The sequence below is a fragment of the Pimephales promelas genome, chromosome 21, assembly GCF_988280905.1.
Source record: "Pimephales promelas chromosome 21, fPimPro1.hap1.1, whole genome shotgun sequence".
In the NCBI taxonomy this organism is placed as follows: domain Eukaryota; kingdom Metazoa; phylum Chordata; class Actinopteri; order Cypriniformes; family Leuciscidae; genus Pimephales; species Pimephales promelas.
In genome coordinates this window covers 13,850,720-13,870,666 of record NC_142789.1, presented here as the reverse complement: position 1 = coordinate 13,870,666, position 19,947 = coordinate 13,850,720, and the positions used below count along the sequence as shown (strand labels likewise).

The 19,947-nt window shown below is 39.7% G+C and overlaps 1 protein-coding gene across 8 annotated transcripts in view; it reads right to left on the bottom strand.

Annotated features, from left to right (window-relative positions):
* Positions 1-2,281: 2,281 nt before the first annotated feature.
* The window catches only part of nlgn1 (neuroligin 1), a 393,533-nt gene continuing 375,867 nt past the window's right edge, over positions 2,282-19,947 (bottom strand). For 5 of the 8 annotated variants that reach the window (XM_039657612.2, XM_039657610.2, XM_039657615.2 and 2 more), the window contains 3 exons: positions 11,812-12,024; positions 9,161-9,950; positions 2,282-8,461 (listed from right to left, as the gene is read on the bottom strand). In XM_039657612.2, coding sequence (XP_039513546.1) covers positions 7,627-8,461; positions 9,161-9,950; positions 11,812-12,024 — 1,838 coding nt within the window. In that variant the 3' untranslated portion in view covers positions 2,282-7,626. The remainder of the gene's footprint in view (positions 8,462-9,160; positions 9,951-11,811; positions 12,025-19,947) is intronic. The other 3 variants (XM_089125044.1, XM_089125045.1, XM_089125046.1) reach the window with 1 other exon arrangement.

Genomic DNA, 19,947 nt, shown 5'->3' with positions numbered 1-19,947 from the left:
CAAACACACGATTATAATGTTATTTTATGTCATTTATATGACAAACTTGCGCTGCACATGTTGAACTTGACTGTTTTTCCCCCTTTTCCAATCATATTTCAAGCAAAACAACATAATTTTGAACAGTGCGCATCTGAAGCGTCTCAGCTGGAGGAGACATTTATTCATCGGCTTTAATATATCGGCCAAATTTTCTTATCGGGCCGATAACGATAGCTTTAAAAATGAACATATACCGGCCGATACCGATATGGTGGCCGATATATCGTGCAACCCTAGTGCTTTCACATCTGTAGTTTGGCTCATTTGGTCCGGACCAAGGGCGAACAATTATACTTTGTAGCATTTTTCAGGGGTTTTGGTTCGTTTCCACATCACACTGATTGCTCTGGTCCGAATCAGTTGATGAGTTGATGAAACGAACCAAAATATAGTCATGTGACAACTTCCACATTACTCGTTGGCCAGATATGTCTTGAACATATTTCTATAACTGCACTTCGATTGGTCTGAACCAGAATTAACGTGCGTGAAAATTCCAACTGAACTCCTGGAAGTAAACAAAGAGAAGCAAAATCCGGCTGACATGCGGAAAATTCACTCACAATGTATGTTCAGAATCAGCACAAGCTTTATCCTTGCGCAAATCCCCTCATAAACAAGTATAGAAACGATGTAAATACAGTAAGAGATTCACTGTGCAGTGCGGACAACTTCAGTGTTTATGATGAGAGTTTTAGTGAGTGTGCAGAACGCGGCAAGTCAGTCATGGCTTAAAGGGAGTACTATTGGCTATATAAATAATCCTATTGTTTTACTACGGCAGCTGGTTTAGTCCAAAAATGCTCAGTTATTTGGCAGTTGGGTCTGTTCGAGGTCGGATCACGTTCTCACCACAAACGAACCACTCCAGTGTTCGTGCACCGAGACCACCTCGACGCTTGTTTGGTCAGCTTTTGGTGCACACCCGAGTGCGATTGCTGCCTTCACACCTGCCCAAAAGAACCACACCAAGAGGGAAAACGAACTCAAGTGCGTTTCAACCGAACTAAATGAGGCAGGTGTGAAAGCACACTTAGAGTAGAGGTTTAAGTGACCGTCAATGTGTATTTACACTGTACTTACATACTAAGTACATATCTAGTAACCATGTAAGTTCACAGGTATTAGGGCCACTTAATATAAAGTGGGACCAAGATGTAATACTAGAATGAAACTGTAAACACAATAAAAAAAACACGCCATGTTACCTAAATAAAAGTGTACAGAACTTTTTAATCATTCAAAGAATCAGTTTGCTTTAAAATGCAAAAAAAAAAAAAAATCTTTAAAACTTTTGAAGTCCATATATTCTAACTCATTATACCATGAATGTTTGCCAGTTTGGAAGTCCTGATAGCGCCTTTAATTTGTCACACGTACAAGATCACACAATTGCTAATGAGAAAAAGATACTCTATTGTTACCCTATTGAAGAACAGAAATGTCCTGAATTTCCCTCCTTACTAAACCAAGATATAGTCAAACAGACTGAAACATTCAAGATTTCTGAAGTAAAAAGGATTTGCTCATGAGGTACAACTGGATAAGAATTTTGACCGTTGTGTAAGATTTAGGCAACATTAACTAGACAGGGTAACTGTGCCAATTTAACAGTTCTGTAGTGGGTGACTGTCCTCCACGATTGTGTTTGCATGGGGCGAATACAGTAAACAGTTGTGCCACATTTATGCATGGTATTTCAGTGAAACAATCTGTATCTTATTCAATAATCACTCATAATCTAGTTTAAAGGAATAGTTTACTTTGAAATACATTTTTTGGTGTGTTTTAGCTTACCTCAATGGCATCCAAGATGTAGGTGTCTTTGTTTCCACAGTAATTTTTAGGTCAAACCGTTGTTGTCTGTCAGGCATATGTCTATGGTCACAACCTCAAAGAGCATGCACAGAGAAGTCCAAATTAAATATGATTTAATGACTCGTAAATAGCCAAAGACACGAAACGAGCGGTTTGTGTGAGAAAACGAACCGTATTTATATTGTTTTTACCTCTTGTAACCACAGCCACGTCCAAGTGATCTGAGGGCGCGGGCGCTTTGTGGCTGTGGTAACGAGTGGTAAAAACGATATAAATATGGTTCGTTTTCTTACACAAACCGTCACATTTTCAGCATTAGTGAATTAACCCAAGATGTTATCTCTGAGTGTTGACTGGCAAAATTCTGGACGTGATATACAACCATATAGGCAAACGAGAGATAAAGAAAGACTAATGTAAATTGAGCTTGATAAAATCATTTATTGTGCTCCAGAAGATTAAATCCTATTTAACCAGAAAGAAAGACAAAATGACAAATAATCTACATCACAACAACCCTCTGTAGTTCTCAACAGCCATTTTGATCTTCTTTCAAGGTCAGCCAGTAGAAAATAAACATATAATGAAATTTGGTTGCTGTTTGTAAGAAAATGGCCCTCAGTCTTGCATTACATTCAGTTACAAGGCTTGTCCTGGCATGTGTGTATGTGAACATATGTGCATGTGTGTGAAAAAAAAACATACTGAGCTGTGGATCTTCCCAAATCCAGATGAATCCCATCTCTCTCCTTGGTAAATGTGCAATGCATGCACAAGATGAATCCTCCGCACACCCCACCGGTGTACGGTTCATTAAATTTTAATATCGTTCAAAGGAGCTTCCTTTGCAGGGGTACACATAGGCAGGCTGACTTTGCATATGCATACCTGCAGATGGGGATTGGCATACAGAAAAGTGATGCTCTCTCTGGCCCATTTGTACTGAACAAGGTTGTCACAGGTGAAGGCAGAACACAGAGGATAAGCCCAGAGGAGATTGTGTCCTGAATGGGAACATGTTGGGGACAGAGTGTGTCACAAGTTGGCTGATCAGGAGAAGAGGAGCACGATTCTTTCAATCTTGTTCCCTTCCTTGGCTTCCCTCGTCCCTCATTAGTTCTCTGCCTCTAGCTATTCGCCAGGGCCCAGGTATTTACTCGGTGTTTTATCCAAATGTTTTCCACACCAACTATTTATTAATTACCTTAATATGTGAAAAGCTGTGCTGCTAGAAAAAAAAAATGACGTCTAATATATTCACTTTGGTCATTACTCCATTTTCATCTCTATGTAATGTTGTTGCTTGAAAGCAGACACAGCCAATCAGAACATATTTGATCTTTAAAATTTAGCTATGTGGAGCAGGATTTGTCAAAATGTCCTGCCATTGTTAAGGATATAAACTCTGATTTACAGTCAGCACACAAAAAGTATAGTTCTCTTACGAGAGGTTCTGTCATATTGGGTAAGTTAGCTTATTATATGGGAAAGATGAATCATTTCGAGATATTGAGGCCAAAAAATTATCCTTAATTTTTGTATTCATTGTCAACCCAGTGCAGCAGCTAGCAGACCTACAGCAGGCTGTCTAGTGTGCTCATTGGCTACCCTGCGGCAACGGCAGCAGCCTACCACTGAGCCCAGAGTGACGTCACGTCCAATGAAGGGCGCTTGCGCCCTCATTGCGTCTTAGCCAGCCAGAATGCTCGTGGCTTAGCGTATATAAGCAGGGTTCGGAGATTGGCTCCCTGATTTTCATCTCTTCAGCGAAGCTCTTCGCATCACTGGATTCCGAGAGAAGCCGTCATTTTAAGAAGGTAAAAGCCAGCTTAGGACAGCGCCTGAAGAAGCTGGTCGTCTTCGCCGCCTTCAGCCATCCGTGCGAGCTACACTATCCTGCGACGTATCTTTTTTTCTGAGCTCTATTCTGTGCGTGTTTGCTGCTGTGACACCACCCGTTTTAAAAGATCACGCGAGGTTTTTCTAAAAATGTCTCTCACATTCTGTGGCTCATGCTTCCACGCTTAAAGTCTTTGTGGCGGCCATTGCAGCGTTCGCAGAGTCGACGCGCGGCCGATCACTAGGCAGGAACGATCTAGTCATCCGCTTTCTTAGAGGAGCCAGAAGGGATGAATCCCCCGTGCCCCCCGTCTGTTCGTATATGGGATCTTTCTTTGGTCATCCCCTGAATGCTTATCCATTAGAACCGTTAGATTCCAAGGATCTAAAGTACCTATCACTCAAAACCGTTTTTCTGACTGCTCTATCATCAGTCAAACAAGTGGGGGACTTACACGTGTTGTCAACATTGCGTGTCTTGAGTCTAGTCATCCTCAAACCAAGACATGACTATGTCCCTAAAGTGATTGGCACTCCGTTCAGAGCGTAGATCATTTCTCTATCGGCTCTGCCAGCATCCGAATGCGAGAGCGATGTTAATCTCCTCTGCCCAGTCAGGGTGCTGAGAGCTTACATTACGCGCTCCACTCCTTCCAGGCACTCGGATCCGCTTTTTGTTTCATTTGGTGGGCGCACCAAAGGTCTCGTCGCCTCGAAACAAAGCCTGCCCTGACGGATAGTGGATGCGATCGCACCTGCCTATGCGTCAAAAGGTCTGCAATGCCATTTGGATGTCAGGCCTCATTCCACTAGAGGCATGGCCTCATCGTGGGCATGATCCAGTGGAATTTCAATTCGTAACATATGTGTGAAGGCGGGCTAGGCCTCCCCGCCCACATTTGTTAGGTTCTATAACCTGAAGTTCCCACCCCACAGGCTAAACTTATATAACTTAGTCAGTATAAGTTAGATGTACGTTCTGTCCATATCTGATCATGCGGAGGCTACTCTAATGTGACAGCTCTCCTAGTTGAGCTGCACTATATTGGGTTAATATGCTACATGCTTATAGGGACCGGCGGCACCACTCTGTATTACCTATGAGTGTTTATGCTCTTATGGTGTCCCGCGTTGCTGGCCACCGCTTATCTGGGATCCCCGGGATTCCCTGGGACTCATGAAGTGGATGCTTGGCATACACGGCATTGACAAAGGGTTCCCGTAGCGTAAGCTAACTTGCGCAATACGAGAGGACCTCTTGTAAGAGAACATATCGGATCTCTCTAGAAGAGGGAACAAGTATTGCGTAACCTGTCGTGCTTGCGGCACAAGCTGAAAGCCAGGGAGACAGCCTCCGAGCCTCACTTATTCTGGCGGGCTAAGACACGATGAGGGCGCGAGCACCCTATGTTGGACATGACGTCACGCCGGGTTCTGTGGTAGGCTGCAAGTAGTTGCCACAGGGGAGCCAATGAGCACGCTAGACTGCCTGCTCTAGGTCTGTTAGCTGCTACACTGCATTGAAAATGAATACAAAAATGAAGGATAATTTTTGGGCTTCAACATCTCAAAAAGATGAATCTTTCCAGTAGCGTAAGCTAACTTGCGCAATACTCGTTCCCTCTTCTAGAGAGAACCGAGGTTATGTTAGGTAACAAATACGTTTTTACCGTATGTCACTTTGTGTCGCATCTGGTTAGGACGCATGGAGTAGTTGACCAAGTGAGTTTGCACAAAAGCAAAGAGGAGGACCTGATCTGGGAGATCCAAATCACCAATCTATTTCTATTTTTCTATATTTATACGCTTCATGCTGAGAAAAAAAAAGAGTAGAAGTTTCCCTTTCCCTGATGTTGGAGTTCAATCAAATTTACCATGAGTAAAAAGGATTCACAAGAAATCTAAACTGTCACCACAGGAACTGTCAGACTGAAGTGACTATCAACAGAAAGGAAACAGGGTTAGCATCCCGGGCCATTTTAGCATGTAGTATGTAATGAAGAAAATTAATCATGAATATTTCTTGTTGTTTGATACTCTCTCTCTTTAGCTAGCTTCAATGGCCTCTTAATATCAGAAGGCCCCGTAACAGACTCTCTCATCAGGTATCCTTTTGTCTTTAGTCAGGGATTCATTGGCGTTGATAATTAGCATACAGCATGTTACATAACAAGGCTTTGAGAAAAGTAAAATAATCAAGGATGGATAAAACTAGTAATTACTGAGAGATTTACAGGTAAAACTGGCTTTTAGCACAAAGACTAATGACTTTGAGCACTTATCTCTGGGTGATAACTGAAAAGTTTTGCTTTCTTGTCAAGTTTCTCCATTTGTCTTTCTCTTTTCTTTCTTTCTATAGCTAGCTTTAAGCAGTATGATCAAGGGCTCTGTAACATCAGAAGCCCCTCTAATACACTCTTTCATCAGGGGCCCTCCTGTCTCCAGTGAGGGATTCATTCAAGATGATCGTTCAGGGGATTCACAGAAAGTTCTGTATGAGGGGATACCAACGCAAGTATCCAAGTTGTACAGAATAAATCCCTGCGTTGGTCTCTGGTAGTTCAAAGCTGCATGGGGGACTGCCTCATAAAGCACAGAAAATAAAGAAATGAGAATCAAACATTACAGGTAAGAAATTTTCCAAGGTAGGGTGGTTTGACAATTAGCAACTTAAAAAAAATAAAATAAAACAGTGTATTATAACTGAGACCAATGAGCAAATCAAAAAGTACATTAATGTCCCACACATGGGAGCTCAAACAGCAAGTGATTCACCACTATTAAAAAGTTTTACCAACACACATGTACAAAACTAGTCCTTATAACCAGGTTCACTCAAGCTATTTGCAAATGTAATCTAGTTAGCGTATCCCCACCCCTGCCCGTCACCATCTCCAGAACCCACAATGTCCGCCCCCGTCAGCGTATTTCCAATTCCTCCCGTGAGCCAATCAGAGCAGTATTTCCTTAAACAAATCCAAACGGGGAAGAAAATTATTTTTTTTTTTAGTTTGTTTTGCTTTAAATAATGACTTAATCAGCAGAACAGCCACCAAGCAGATAAATTGTCATGCGTGTCGTGCTAAAAATATCCAGCCTCCCTTTGAGTCCACCAGTTTCAGTATAGACAGCACTTGTGTGATGAAGCTGTATCTGCCAGGAAGCCAATAAATTCCCCACTACGCTCTTGAGGCAGATTCCTCAGTATCAGCGCCCCCAGCCAGGGCTTAAAGAGCATGGGTGCTTTGTGTACGTATCTAGATATGTAAATAGGTCCTATACAATAAAATTGTTCCCCCAAAAATAAATTGACAAAAAGAATTCAAAGACATTCTGTGAATGTCTCTATTGTGCATATTCTTGAGGATTTCTCATTCTCTCCTTTTTCCCAGTAGTATTCCACATTCTCCACCAGAAGGAGAACGCATGCCTAAATTAGGTAAGCAGCATCTCCCGTCTGCTCTGAAGAGAGTAATCTACAATCCAGCGCCCCGGGAAAACAATATGTTTCCTTTTGTTTACAAAGGGCCTCCCACACGTCATCTCTTCTGTGCTTCCGTCGTTTCCTCTCCGGGTAACCGAATCAAACCATTCCTCAAAGAATCCCAGACTGATGGTTGTTTTCAGGAAATGGCCCTGGTTTTGTCACAATATAAGGGTAAAAAATCATCTCTGTTTGTTTTTCATTACATCAGAAATAGTTTTTTTGTCTTTTTTGTTCACGCCTTTAATATAAAATGATAGTTTTGATCTCTAGGAACAAAGGCATTGTTATTTCCTGTTCCTTTGAGCACATGGAGTAAAGATATTCCTCAACTCAGTGCCATCACCCCCGTCTTTTGTCACACTCGTACTCCACATCTGCGGGAGTGTATGTGTGTGTGTATGTTCGTGTTTGTGTGTGAGAACGTGTGTGTGTGTGTGTGGCTATACTCTAGTGGTGGAGTGTGAATGAGGGTGTGGATGGGGCAGGGTGTTATTCTGTCCACTGGAGTAACTGTTGAAGGCGTGTAAGGAGGTGAGGCCTGGCATGCTGTTGGGTATCATAGTTATGGTGTTGGGGGTCATGAGAGGGATGTCGTCCGGTGAACGGCGCATGGCAAGCGTGTAATCGGGCGGGCAGGCAGTTCTCAGGACCACCTCGTGCGGGTGCATAGCCTCCCGGCACTCCCGCTCCAAGTCGCTGTGTTTCATTTGTAGAGACATGATCTCCTCTTCTTGCGTATGGGGTAGCTCATTGGCTGTGGTCCTCTGCGGGCTGCAACGTCGGTGGACCTCATGCCTTCGCTTGTCCTTCTTGTAGTAGAGTGCGGCAAAAGCCAAAATGTTGAGGAAGAGCAACGAAGCACCAACGGCGATGGTGACGCTTAGTTCGGTCGAGTAGTCCCGCTGGTCCACTAGGAAAGGTTGGTTCTGGTTCTGGTTGTGGCTGTCCTGTGTTTCGGTGGGAAACGGCGTAGGGTAGGGCCTCTTGGTGTTAACTGGGATCTTCTTTGGTGTACGTGGAGTGACCTCAGGTGGAGGCAGCTTGGTGGTGGTGGAAATGATCTGGGTGACCTCATTGAGGCTATGTAGGTGAGGCACCAGCTCCAGCCATAAGTTGACTTTATTGGCACGGTAATGTTCCTTGACACGGGGCTTTAAGCCAATGTGCAAGTATAGTTGGTCCTTTTGGTTGTAACGCATCCAGGCCACCTCTTCAAAGCGATTAGGCTTGGTGTGGATAAACTTGGTGTCCTGTGGAACTGGCTGGTTGGGGTCGCTGAAAGGTAAAAAGGAAGGTTTCAGTACTCCCCACACAAAAGAAAATTTCTACAATTCCTCGTTCAGAACTGTGCATGGAAATTCACTCCTTAAGACAAATATCACATAAACCATTACAGTCAAGTCTTAGGGGAGTGCCTAGAGACCACTAATATTCTCTCAGTGCTCATTAGGGTTTCCTGACAACGGCACCTGCTTTCAAAATTAACGAGAATATATATGAGAGAAGAAATTACACATTTGCACACAAATTGATTTGTTGTCCTCCCGTGAGATGATTATATGTCTAGGCAGCAATGTCATATAAACACTAAACTCACTCTAAGTGATCATCAGCATTACTTTATTCACTGCATTACACCTAAATTGAAGCAAACTAAATTGCTGTTGCATAAAAAAGCAGTTGCATAAATTTAATGTAGCATAACCTTGGGAATCTTAACAAGTATTTGTGAGTGAGAATGCATTAGCAAACAATTAAGCAATGATTAAACCTCAGGAACCTTGTAGCACTGTTTCCTGGTAACAACGAGGTGTTGTACCTTTAATAGCAATTTCAATTCCTGATGTTTGCGTTGTTGGTCTTAGAACAAAACAAACTTGCATTCAAAATCACTTCTAAATCCTAATTAATAGCTGTATTGTTGCCCTCAAGGATTATTGATTAGAAATAATGGACTGTTGCCTAGAGACTTACCCAGTCTTGGCAAAGTTGGTCCAGTAGGTCATTACCACTGCACTAAGCATCACATCATTTTTGGAGAAGTTGCAGGGGAAGAGCTCAGTTGGGCCAATCATGGGCAACCCGAAAACATACGGGATCTCATCGCCATGTGACGCATCAGCCCAGGGTGGGACCTGCTCCGTCTGGCAGTGATGGTAGAAGGCATAGAAATAAGTAGGCGAGCCAAAGCTGGAGTGGAGGTCTGCCGTGGCCACAGCTGGTGCCACCCACTGATGATCTGTGAAGAGTGCCAGCAGGCTCTTTCTTCTTGTCTCCGGGTTGTGGCGGTCAGACCAGTCAGTGTACATAAACTTAATGGTCTCCCGAAGGATGTCCTTCCCCTCAGGGTAACCATACAAATCATCCACAAAACTTGACACGGCATAGTCAAAATCGTTGGCTTGAACACCGTTCTCATTGTCCACAATGGGCTCCACAAACTTCAACCCCTCGCCTTGGTTGACGCCCAGCATAATGTCATAGTTGAGGAACTCCCCTTGCTCCATAAGGATCTGAGGGTCATCGGGAATTACATCACCATCAATGACGGGCCCAAAAGCGATGTGGTAGCGGGCAGGCTGGATGTCCTGCTCCAAAAGTTCTTTGTAGTGTTTCTTCTGTAGGCACTCTACCATATCCACTGTATCTTTGAGGTTGCACCCCACCTTCTTGGCCAGCATTCGGGCATACTTGGCCGGCTGAAAGCTTACAGCCCAGCTGGACAAGGCTGTGCCACTTTGGGCTATGGCCCTTTGGAAAAGACCTGTACAGGAAAAAAAAAAAAAAAGAATGACAAAGAGAAAAATCACTGCATACCACAGTAGGGTCCAAACGTCTGACACCACTAATGACCACTTGTTTATATTTATTTAAAACAACATTTTTCTTTAAAAATTATATTAGTCAAGAAATATTTCAAATGAAACAAAATTATATATATATATATATATATATATATATATATACACAAAAAAATAAATATTCAATTAAATAAAAATAATCACTCATTGTTTATTTAATTTTTTTCCCCTTCTAAATCCTAAACTTTAATTAACCTTTAATCTCAGGTTTATATGGAAAAAATAGCAGATTTTCAATGTGCTCTCAGACTTTTTGACCCCACTGTAGTTTTTTTTTTTTTTTTTTTTTTTTGATGTGGTCCTCCGAATGCAATCTGGAGAAAATAAACACATCTCAGTTTAGCTGTTTTTATGCAAATCTTAAATGGTTAAGGAAAAGATGCCATGCAAGTCAACATGCTAATACTGATGGTACACAGAGCTGATCCATATTTCACTTTGATGAGTAATTTTAAGGGGGAATTGTGACTATTTCAAGAATTTTGATTCGAGCGCATTAACAGTAAATAGCCGTTTGAACCATGTAAACCCCTTTCGCCTATGGACGTCAATAATTGACCCATACCATTGAAGAGAAGCAGATATCATGCACAAACGTAAAGACAAAAAAAAGCAAGTGAGTGAGCAAGAGAGAAAGTGTGTGCTTGTGAGAAAGACAGATAGAAAGAGCAAGAGAGAGGAAAATTGAGTTACTCTGTTACCATGACAACCCCTGGGATCTCAGTCTTAACAGTGCATTTATGAGTAAAACACGTTCTTACTAAAGAAGACAAAAACTATAAAAACGGACATGGAAATGAAATGGAGATAAGGGTATGTTTCAGTTCGCAATTCAAAGAAACTGTGACAATTTTGGATGAACAGACAAATATATTTGTGAATGGATACACTGCTAAAATTAAAAAAAAAGAAAAGGGAAATATGTGAAATATATCAAAATATTTCAAGATTAAGCAGTGCACGGTTTACCAAAAGTGCCTCCGGGTTCATTTGAATGATAGTGACAACCTTAAAGCAGGTCTGTGCCAGGAGACCTCTTCACAAAGCAATCTTCCAAGCAGAGAGACTCAAAATGGAATTAATGTATTTATCCTTTTTGTGCCAATGGAAGGTAAATGGTGTATTTGGACAGTGTGCTCATGGTGTGCCTGGTAATGTGTATGGACTCAACTAAATGAAGATGGGAACATGAAACGACCCAGGGATATTACAATTTTCATAAACAAGTGATATTAATAGGATCATTCTGTATATATGAAGAGTTCAGATGCAAAAGCCTCTAAGTGCCATTTGAAATTTTCTTCTAGAATTATCATTTTTATCAAGCTTGTATATTTAAGTTCAGTAATTTCAGTTAAATTGCAATGAGGATTACCTATTAATGGTCATTTAAGTGAAATTACTGAACTTAAATATACAAGCTTGATAAAAATGATCATTTTAGAAGAACATTTCAAATGGCATTTAGAGGCTTTTGCATCTGAACTCTTCATATATACTGTAGTCCAGCCAGTTTTTATTTTTATTATTTGACCTATAAATGCAAAGCTCTAAATAAATAGCTATGGGTTGTCCCAGGTTTTTCATAATTAAGATTGAAAATTAAACTTTTAAATTAATACACAGATTTTTTTTTTTTTTTTTCTGTGAGAAAGATGAATTTTAGCCATTTCTACAGACAAGACCTTTTACATGAGTACATAACACAAACAGCTTTAGCATGCAGACAAAAACATGTCAAAAGTAAAAACCTCTGCATTGTACCTTTGGTTGAATTGCTCCAACGGTTACCTTCAGAATAATGGGAAAGAGTCAGCAGGTTGACAAATGAGGCCCCTGCCCCGGATCCAAAAACAGTAATGCGTAAAGGGTCACCCCCAAAGAATGCAATGTTTTCACTCGTCCAGCGCAGGGCCTGGATTTGATCAAGAAGTCCATAGTTTCCCTTGGCTGCCTGGTCTCCTGTGCTCAAAAAACCTGCAGAAAGAAGAAATAATCGAATCAGTGTATGCATTGCTGTGCAACTTTAAACCCATATAAGGACCGAAAGCTGTTGAAATATTAAAAAGAAAAATGCAGTTAAAAATACGTCAGAGAAAGTGACACATTTCTGAAATGAGGAGAGAATCTCCTTCCAAATGCTTTTTTAAACATTCATGAAATGTTATCACACTTGTTCAACTCAGGAAAGCGTATGTAAACAGTTTTTAATAGTTCTTTATTTCCTGTTTATCACAGTATTTTGGGCCTTTTTTTCCCGTTAAAGTGCAAATTAAATTATCAAATAAACAGAATTTAAGGAGTTCAAGCTATGTTTCAAAACCTAGAAAGCACCCTATGTAGTTTGCATTTTAGTGGACTACAGAAATATACCTTTATTTGGTCAAACTCTGAAAAAAATTAAGCTAGACGATGAAGTAAGATGAATATACAAATTCTCCAGGACAGTTAATGGACTAATATAGTGATAAAAAAAGACCAAACTTTCACCTTATTGGGGATAAAGGCTATAGATATAGGAACAGACAAGCCGACTCAGAATATGAACGTAACAAGCAAAGTTTCACGCTAAACGATTCCCAGTGAAATATTGGTATATTCGCTATTGGATATTTGATATTCGCATATATAGAGTCTTTTTAAGTTACATACGACATTGGTACACATGTTTATAACTTCAATAGCATTTGAAGAGAATGACTTCCAGTCATAAAACCAACTGTAAATTGTTAATGTAGGTGTCAGGCATGATCAAGCGTGCCGCCGCCTCCCCAGGAAGTCTAATGGACGCGATGGAAACTAAATAATGAAATTACACTTCACATACATTTTTTACAAAGATTTTTTTGCTGTCATTTTAGGTAGTTGTTATCACGCTGATTTCAGTTTAAGTGTTCGTTTTTTTAAAAATAAGTCTTAGTTCGTTATGCTATGCTATAAAAACGGGAATGTGATGTCACGATTGACAGCTTCTCTGAGAGAAGTAGTCACTCTTCTCTACTGCGCAGAAACAGGTCCTAAATGTGCGTAAGATGTCAGAACCATATTAGGACTTTGGCGGCTTCAATTTTCACCAATGGAAGAGAGTGAGGGGGCGTTGTCCATCTTTTTTACAGTCTATGGTACACACTTTTTAGATAGTTGATATTAAAATAAATATGAGATAATGCAGTAGGCCCACTGAAAAAGAGCTATATTTACACATGATTTGTCAGTTTATTTGATAAAATTCCTGTCATTCCTGGATGTCAAATATTGAATTGTAATGTTGAAGGATTAATGCAATGATTTTTTTTCAAGTAGTGCAATTCAACAAGCTTTTCTGTTTTTTTTCTTTTAAGTTATTATTTAACCACCATAGATGAATGGCAATTATAAACTCATTCAAACTAAATTAAGATTTTAAATTCTATAGAAGTGCAATATGTTACCCAGTAATCCCACATGCTATTATTATACTGTAGTTTATTGTTAGGTTAGCTTAGCAACATACTAACAGCAAACTCAGCCCATTCTCACCCCCAAGGCGTCACTTAACTGACGCTTTGGGAAGCATTTGGACATGCTTCAATATCTGACGCTTTAGGCGCCCTTTAGCGTTAGTAAGATGACGCCCTAGGATCGCGTGTACCCTACCCCCACCCCATACCTAAACCTAACCGCGTCCTCTAACTGACGCTTTCCTTTAGCGTCAGTTAGATGACGCCGTAGGATCGCGTCATGTAAGTGACGCTAAAGGGCGCCTAAAACGTCAAATATTGAAGCATGGTCAAAGGTGACGCCTTGGGGTGAGAATGCGTTGGCAAACTCCACTGAACTCATGTGTGCTTCGTGTGAGGAATGCTATTTGAATGACATGCAGAGTATATTGCAGAAGAAAAATCTTTCCAAATCAAGCAAGTTGCAAGGTTTTGTTTAAGTTAGGATGCTGCTTTAGAGGGCAGTTGCCTATGTAGGCACTAGACAACAAGGGAACTCACTATGTTTATTATTATTGTACTGTATGTTAGCAGTGTAGTTAACTCTAATCCACATTAGTTTACTAACTACACTCACCTAATGGATAATTAGGAAAACTGTTCGTAATAATCTGTTAGGTTAGTAAACTAATGTCTGAAGGGGAAAGGGGGTCAAACACAGTATTAGTATGATAGTAATACTGTGTTTGACCCCCTTTCGCCTTCAGAACTGGCTTCATTCTACGTGACATTGATTCAAAAAGGTCCTGAAAGCATTCTTTAGAGATGTTGGCTCATATTGATAGGATAGCATCTTGCAGTTGATGGAGATTTGTGCGATGCACATCAAGGGCACGAAGCTCTTTGTCCACCACATCCCAAATATGCTCTATTGGGTTGAGATCTGGTGACTGTGGGGGCCATTTCAGTACAGTGAACTCATTGCCATGTTCAAGAAACCAATTTATGATTCAAGCTTTGTGACATGGTGCATTATCCTGCTGGAAGTAGACATCAGAGGAAGGGTACAAGGTGGCCATAAAAGGATGGACATGGTCAGAAACAATGTTCAGGTTGGCCGTGGCATTTAAGCAATGCCAAATTGGCACTAAGGGGCCTAAAGTGTGCCAAGAAAACATCCCCCACACCATTACACCACCACCACCAGCCTGCACAGTGGTAACAAGGCATGATGGATCCATGTTCTCATTCTGTTTACGCCAAATTTTGACTCTACCATCTGAATGTCTCAACAGAAATCGAGACTCATCAGACTGGGCAACATTTATCCAGTCTTCAACTGTCCAATTTTGGTGAGCTCTTGCAAATTATAGCCTCTTTTTCCTATTTGTAGTGGAGATGAGTGGTACCCTGTGGGGTTTTCTGCTGTTGTAGCCCATCCAAGGTTGTGCATGTTGTGTCTTCACAAATGCTTTGCTGCATACTGTAACGGTTATCAGCTGGAGTGCCCTTGAGAGCCACCTGAGGGCACTCCACATCAGACTATCATTGTTCACTCACAACTACATTTACCATAATTCACTGCCCTGATTATCGCATTCACCTGTGTCTCATTATATTGTTTAGTTCACCCATATAAGCCTGGTTCACCTCATCGTTCCCTGCGAAGTCTTGTACGTTATTCCACTGCATTTCTGAGCGTTTCCTTTGTTCCTGGTTCTTGATCTCTGCCCGTGTCCTGGTTTTCCCTTTCCTGCCTCACCCTCTGGATTTGTCTGTTTGTTTGGATTGTCTGCCTGTGTATGACCTTTGCCTTGATTCTGATTACGATTTGGATTAACCTTAATAAATTGCATTTGGATCCTCAACCATTTTCTTGTCTCGGAACAGTTCATAACACATACATCGGTTGTAACGAGTGGTTACTTCAGTCAAAGTTGCTCTTCTATCAGCTTGAATCAGTCGGCCCATTCTCCTCTGAGCTCTTGCATCAACAAGGCATTTTCGCCCGCAGAACTGCCGCATACTGGATGTTTTTCCTTTTCACACCATTCTTTGTAAACCCTAGAAATGGTTGTGCATGAAAATCCCAGGAACTGAGATGCATGCAATGCTCAAAATTGCTTAAATTTATTTGACATTTTTTATTAAAGAGGAATAGCCCCTTGAGATGAGCCATCTCGTTTTCGAGGGGGTCCTCGATTCTAGATTCAAATAAAACAAAAAAACTGACCTTACAGCAGCTTGAATTTAACATAACAGATAGCAAAAAGCCAAAAAACAAAAACAAAAAACAAATACACAAGAAAAACAAACAAAAAACAAAAAAAATGCTATGCAGTAGTGCTATACAGCTAAATATATAAACCAAAACAAAACAAGACAGTCATTCATGCAAGACTCCCAAAAGGTGACACACTCCTCCCTAAACAGAGTAAACCATATCATTTCATTTGTACCAAGACAACATCAAAATACAGACAAAAACTATATATGTACCATGCCAAGAAAAAAAAAAAAAAAAAGTTACAGTGAGAAATAAATATAATAAAATAAAATAATGCTAATCAAAAGCAATTGCATGTATTCTGGAGATGTTGAGCTAAATGACTTTTAAATATTGGAAAAGAAGTTAAAAAGCGAATTGAAATTGGAAGATTATTCCAATCATATGGTGCTTTATATTGAAATGCATATCTTCCTATTTCTTTATTGATCCGTGGAGTGTAAAAATAAATTTGATTATTATGACGCAAATTATGAGATGACCTAAATGGAGTTAAATATTGTTTTAAATAAGCAGGGTAATTCATATAAATGCATTTAAAAACAAACTGTAACCAATGAAAACACCTTCTATTTGATAAGGTCAGCCAGGACAATTGATGGTACATTTCACAATGGTGTGTTCTGTAGGGGCAGCAGAGTATAAATCTACATAGGCTATTGTAAACTATATTAAGGGACTGAAGACAAGAGACAGTAGTGTTTTGGTATACAATGTCAGCATAATCCAAGATTGGCAATAGAAGTTGAGAAACGATTCTTTTTCTGACATGATAATTAAAACAGTTAATTGATTGGTATAGAATTCTAAGTGAGCAGTTGAGCTTATTAGTTATATTATGCACATGAGTGCTGAAAGAAAGATCAGAGTCAAGCCACAGGCCAAGATACTTAACCTGGCTAGTATGTTTTATAGGAGTTTTATCCAAAAATAAAATATTTAGTGAGTTTTCTAAAGAATTCTGTTTCATTTTAAAAAGCATTGAAAATGATTTTGATTTGTTAAGTAGAAGCTTATTAGACAATAGCCACCTCTGAACTGAATCAAAACCATTTTGTAATGTAGTGCTGATGTCACATATATTAGATTTAGAACAATAAATGACCGTGTCATCAGCATAAAGCTGAATATTGCATCCAATACAGCTACGCGGAAGATCATTGATAAATATTGAAAATAATAAAGGCCCCAAAGAGGAGCCTTGAGGAATTCCTCTATCAATGACTGTGAACTGAGACAAACTGCCCCCAAAGGACACACACTGGCGACGATTATGTAAATAAGAATTAAACCAAAGCAAGGAAGAGGTAGACAAACCAAAAGAGTACAATTTGTCTAAAAGTAAATAATGATCCACTAAGTCAAAAGCTTTAGTAAGATCTAGAAACAACGCACCTGTACACATACGATTATCAAAACTCAAGAACACATCATTAGTAAATTTAAGAAGGGCTGTAGTGGTAGAAAAATGTTTTCTGAATCCAGATTGGCATTGAGATAATAAATCATTATTAGCTAAATAATTCGATAATTGGGTAAAAATTATTTTCTCAAAAACTTTTACAACACTGTTTATGATTGAAATTGGTCTGTAGTTATTAATATTATCAGACTCGCCACCTTTATGAAGTGGAATAACTTTTGCGCATTTCCAGGCTAAAGGAACCGTACTAGAAGAAAACGATAGATTAAAAAGTAAGGCCAATGGAGCTGCTAATACATGAGAGCCCATTTTAATAAACTTGTTCTCAATGCCATCTAGTCCAGCTCCACTGGTAGATGACAGTTCACTTATAGCCTTTTGCACATCTGCTGGGCTGATCTCTGCAAATGAAAAAGAACTACCTGTATGGGAACAAGGAGTCAGATCTGGTTTAAAAGTATGGCTCTGAACTTGTGGCGCTGAAGAAAAATGTAAACTAAAGGCATTTGCAATGGATACTGGATCATCTATCCTTTCATCATTCAAATTCAAAGTGGTTGTAGTCCGCCCTGATTTCCCAAGTACATTATTAACCTGTTTCCAGAATCGTTGTGGGTTTTTGAAATCATTCGATAAACAATTTCTGAAGTAACTAGATTTGGAGTTTCTTGTTTGCATGGTACAATTGTTTCTTAATCGTTTATATTCTTCCCAGTCAGCAGTGTGTTTTGTGCGTCTAAACTTATACCAGGCCCTATCCCTCTGTTTAAAGAGATTAATAAGGTCACCATTTACCCACGGCAAGTGACTGCCTTTAACTTTAACAGTGGTCCAAGGGGCATGCTTATTTATAACATTCAAGAGCTCAGTATATACAAAATGCCATGCATCATCAATAAATGGAATTAGATTAAGCCTATACCAGTTAATTTGATGCAAATCATTAATAAATTGGTCCCTGTTAAAGAATTTGGTTTGCCTTATCTTAATAAATTTAGGAGGGAGGCGTTGAATCGAAATTTTCCAAATACAATAGATCATGTGGTGATCACTAAAGTTGTCTGGTAAAACCCCTGATTTAATTATTCGTTCCGGGTGAGAAACTAAGGCCCAATCCAAAAGAGATTTAGAGGTAGAAGTCAATCTTGTGGGCTCAGCTATAAGTTGTGTCAAATTTAAACTATTAATCATATTTTTAACAGTAAATGTAGATGAATGAAGCCAATTAATATTAAAGTCACCCAAAAGTATCATTTCTTTATTAGAAACTAAGGAAGAAACAGTAGAAAGAATATTTTTAATTGATTCCACTTTCATTGAGGTAGGCGGTCTGTAAATATTTCCTATAATAATTTGCTTATTTTCATGCAGAGTCATTTTAATGAACAGACCTTCAAAAAGTGCTGGAGTCACAATAGGAACCATAAGCTGAGAATTTAAATGAGATAGTACATAAATGGCTACTCCACCTCCCCTTGTTCCTCTGTCCGATCTAAATAATTTATAGTTGTCAATACTGATATCAGTGTCAGAAATGTTACTGGTAAGCCAAGTTTCAGATAATGCAATAATACTTGGATTATTATAGGATATCCACGCTCGTAATTGATCAATTTTGGGGAGTAGGCTTCTAATGTTCAGGTGTACTATATAAAGACCTTTACCAATACTTATAGATAAATTATAATATGGTGTAAACTAATAAAGGAATCATGTAGGTACATAGTGAAAAATAGAAATCAAGGGGGGTGAGCACCATGGGAGCCAACAAACACACAACCACATATACATTCAACAAAACAAATAACAAAAACATGAATAGATAAACTAAACAAGAGAAAAAAAAAAAAAAATCAAATCTTAGTCAACAAAAAATGCAATCCAGAAAATAATAAATACAATAACCAAAATAAACTAATCACCAAAGCATATAATCATTTACGATAAATAAAGATTCAAAAATTATATACAGGATAAGAGCTACAGAGAAAAAATAAAAATAAATAAAAATAAAAAGAGAAGTGCAAATCAGGACAAACCCAAACTATGGAGATTTCATCAAAACATCCCGAATAAGCACCTCAGATTCGTCTGGAGAGTTGCAGAGATGGGCTACTTCACCGATGTGGATCCTGAGAGTAGCTGGATACAACAACGCGTAGCGAATCCCCATCTCGCGTAGTTTCTTTTTTACCGGGTCAAACAGACGGCGTTTCTGGGTCAAGCCATGGCTAAAGTCTGGATAAATGAACACTCTAGAGCCTTGATACTTCAGCTCCTTTTTCTCCCGAGCAAGGCTAAGAATCTTAAGTTTGTCTCGAAAGTGGATAAACTTTACCAGAATGGTTCTTGCACCTGATCTGGAGTTCGGTTTAGAAGAGGCTCCAGGAATGCGATGAGCACGCTCGATCACCGGTGGAGTGGGAAAGTTGTCTTCGCCGAAGAGCTGAGTAAGTAGATGTTCAATAAAGCCGATTGTATCTGTACCTTCAGCACGCTCAGGAATGTGAATAAAGCGAAGATTTAGGGCTCTGCTCCGATTTTCGGCGTCCTCTGCTTTCTGTAACAGTAATGTATTTTGCTTCTCCAGCGTCTCAATGCGTTGTTCTAGATCAGTTATGTTATCCTGGTTTGAACTGACTCTAAATTCAAGCTCTCCTACTTGATCCCCGAGAGATTTAAGGGAAGACTGCAATGCATTTGCAGCTATTTGCAGGTTGTCAAGTTTCGGGTCAAAATATGTGAACATCTCTTGCTTAAGTTGTTGGAGA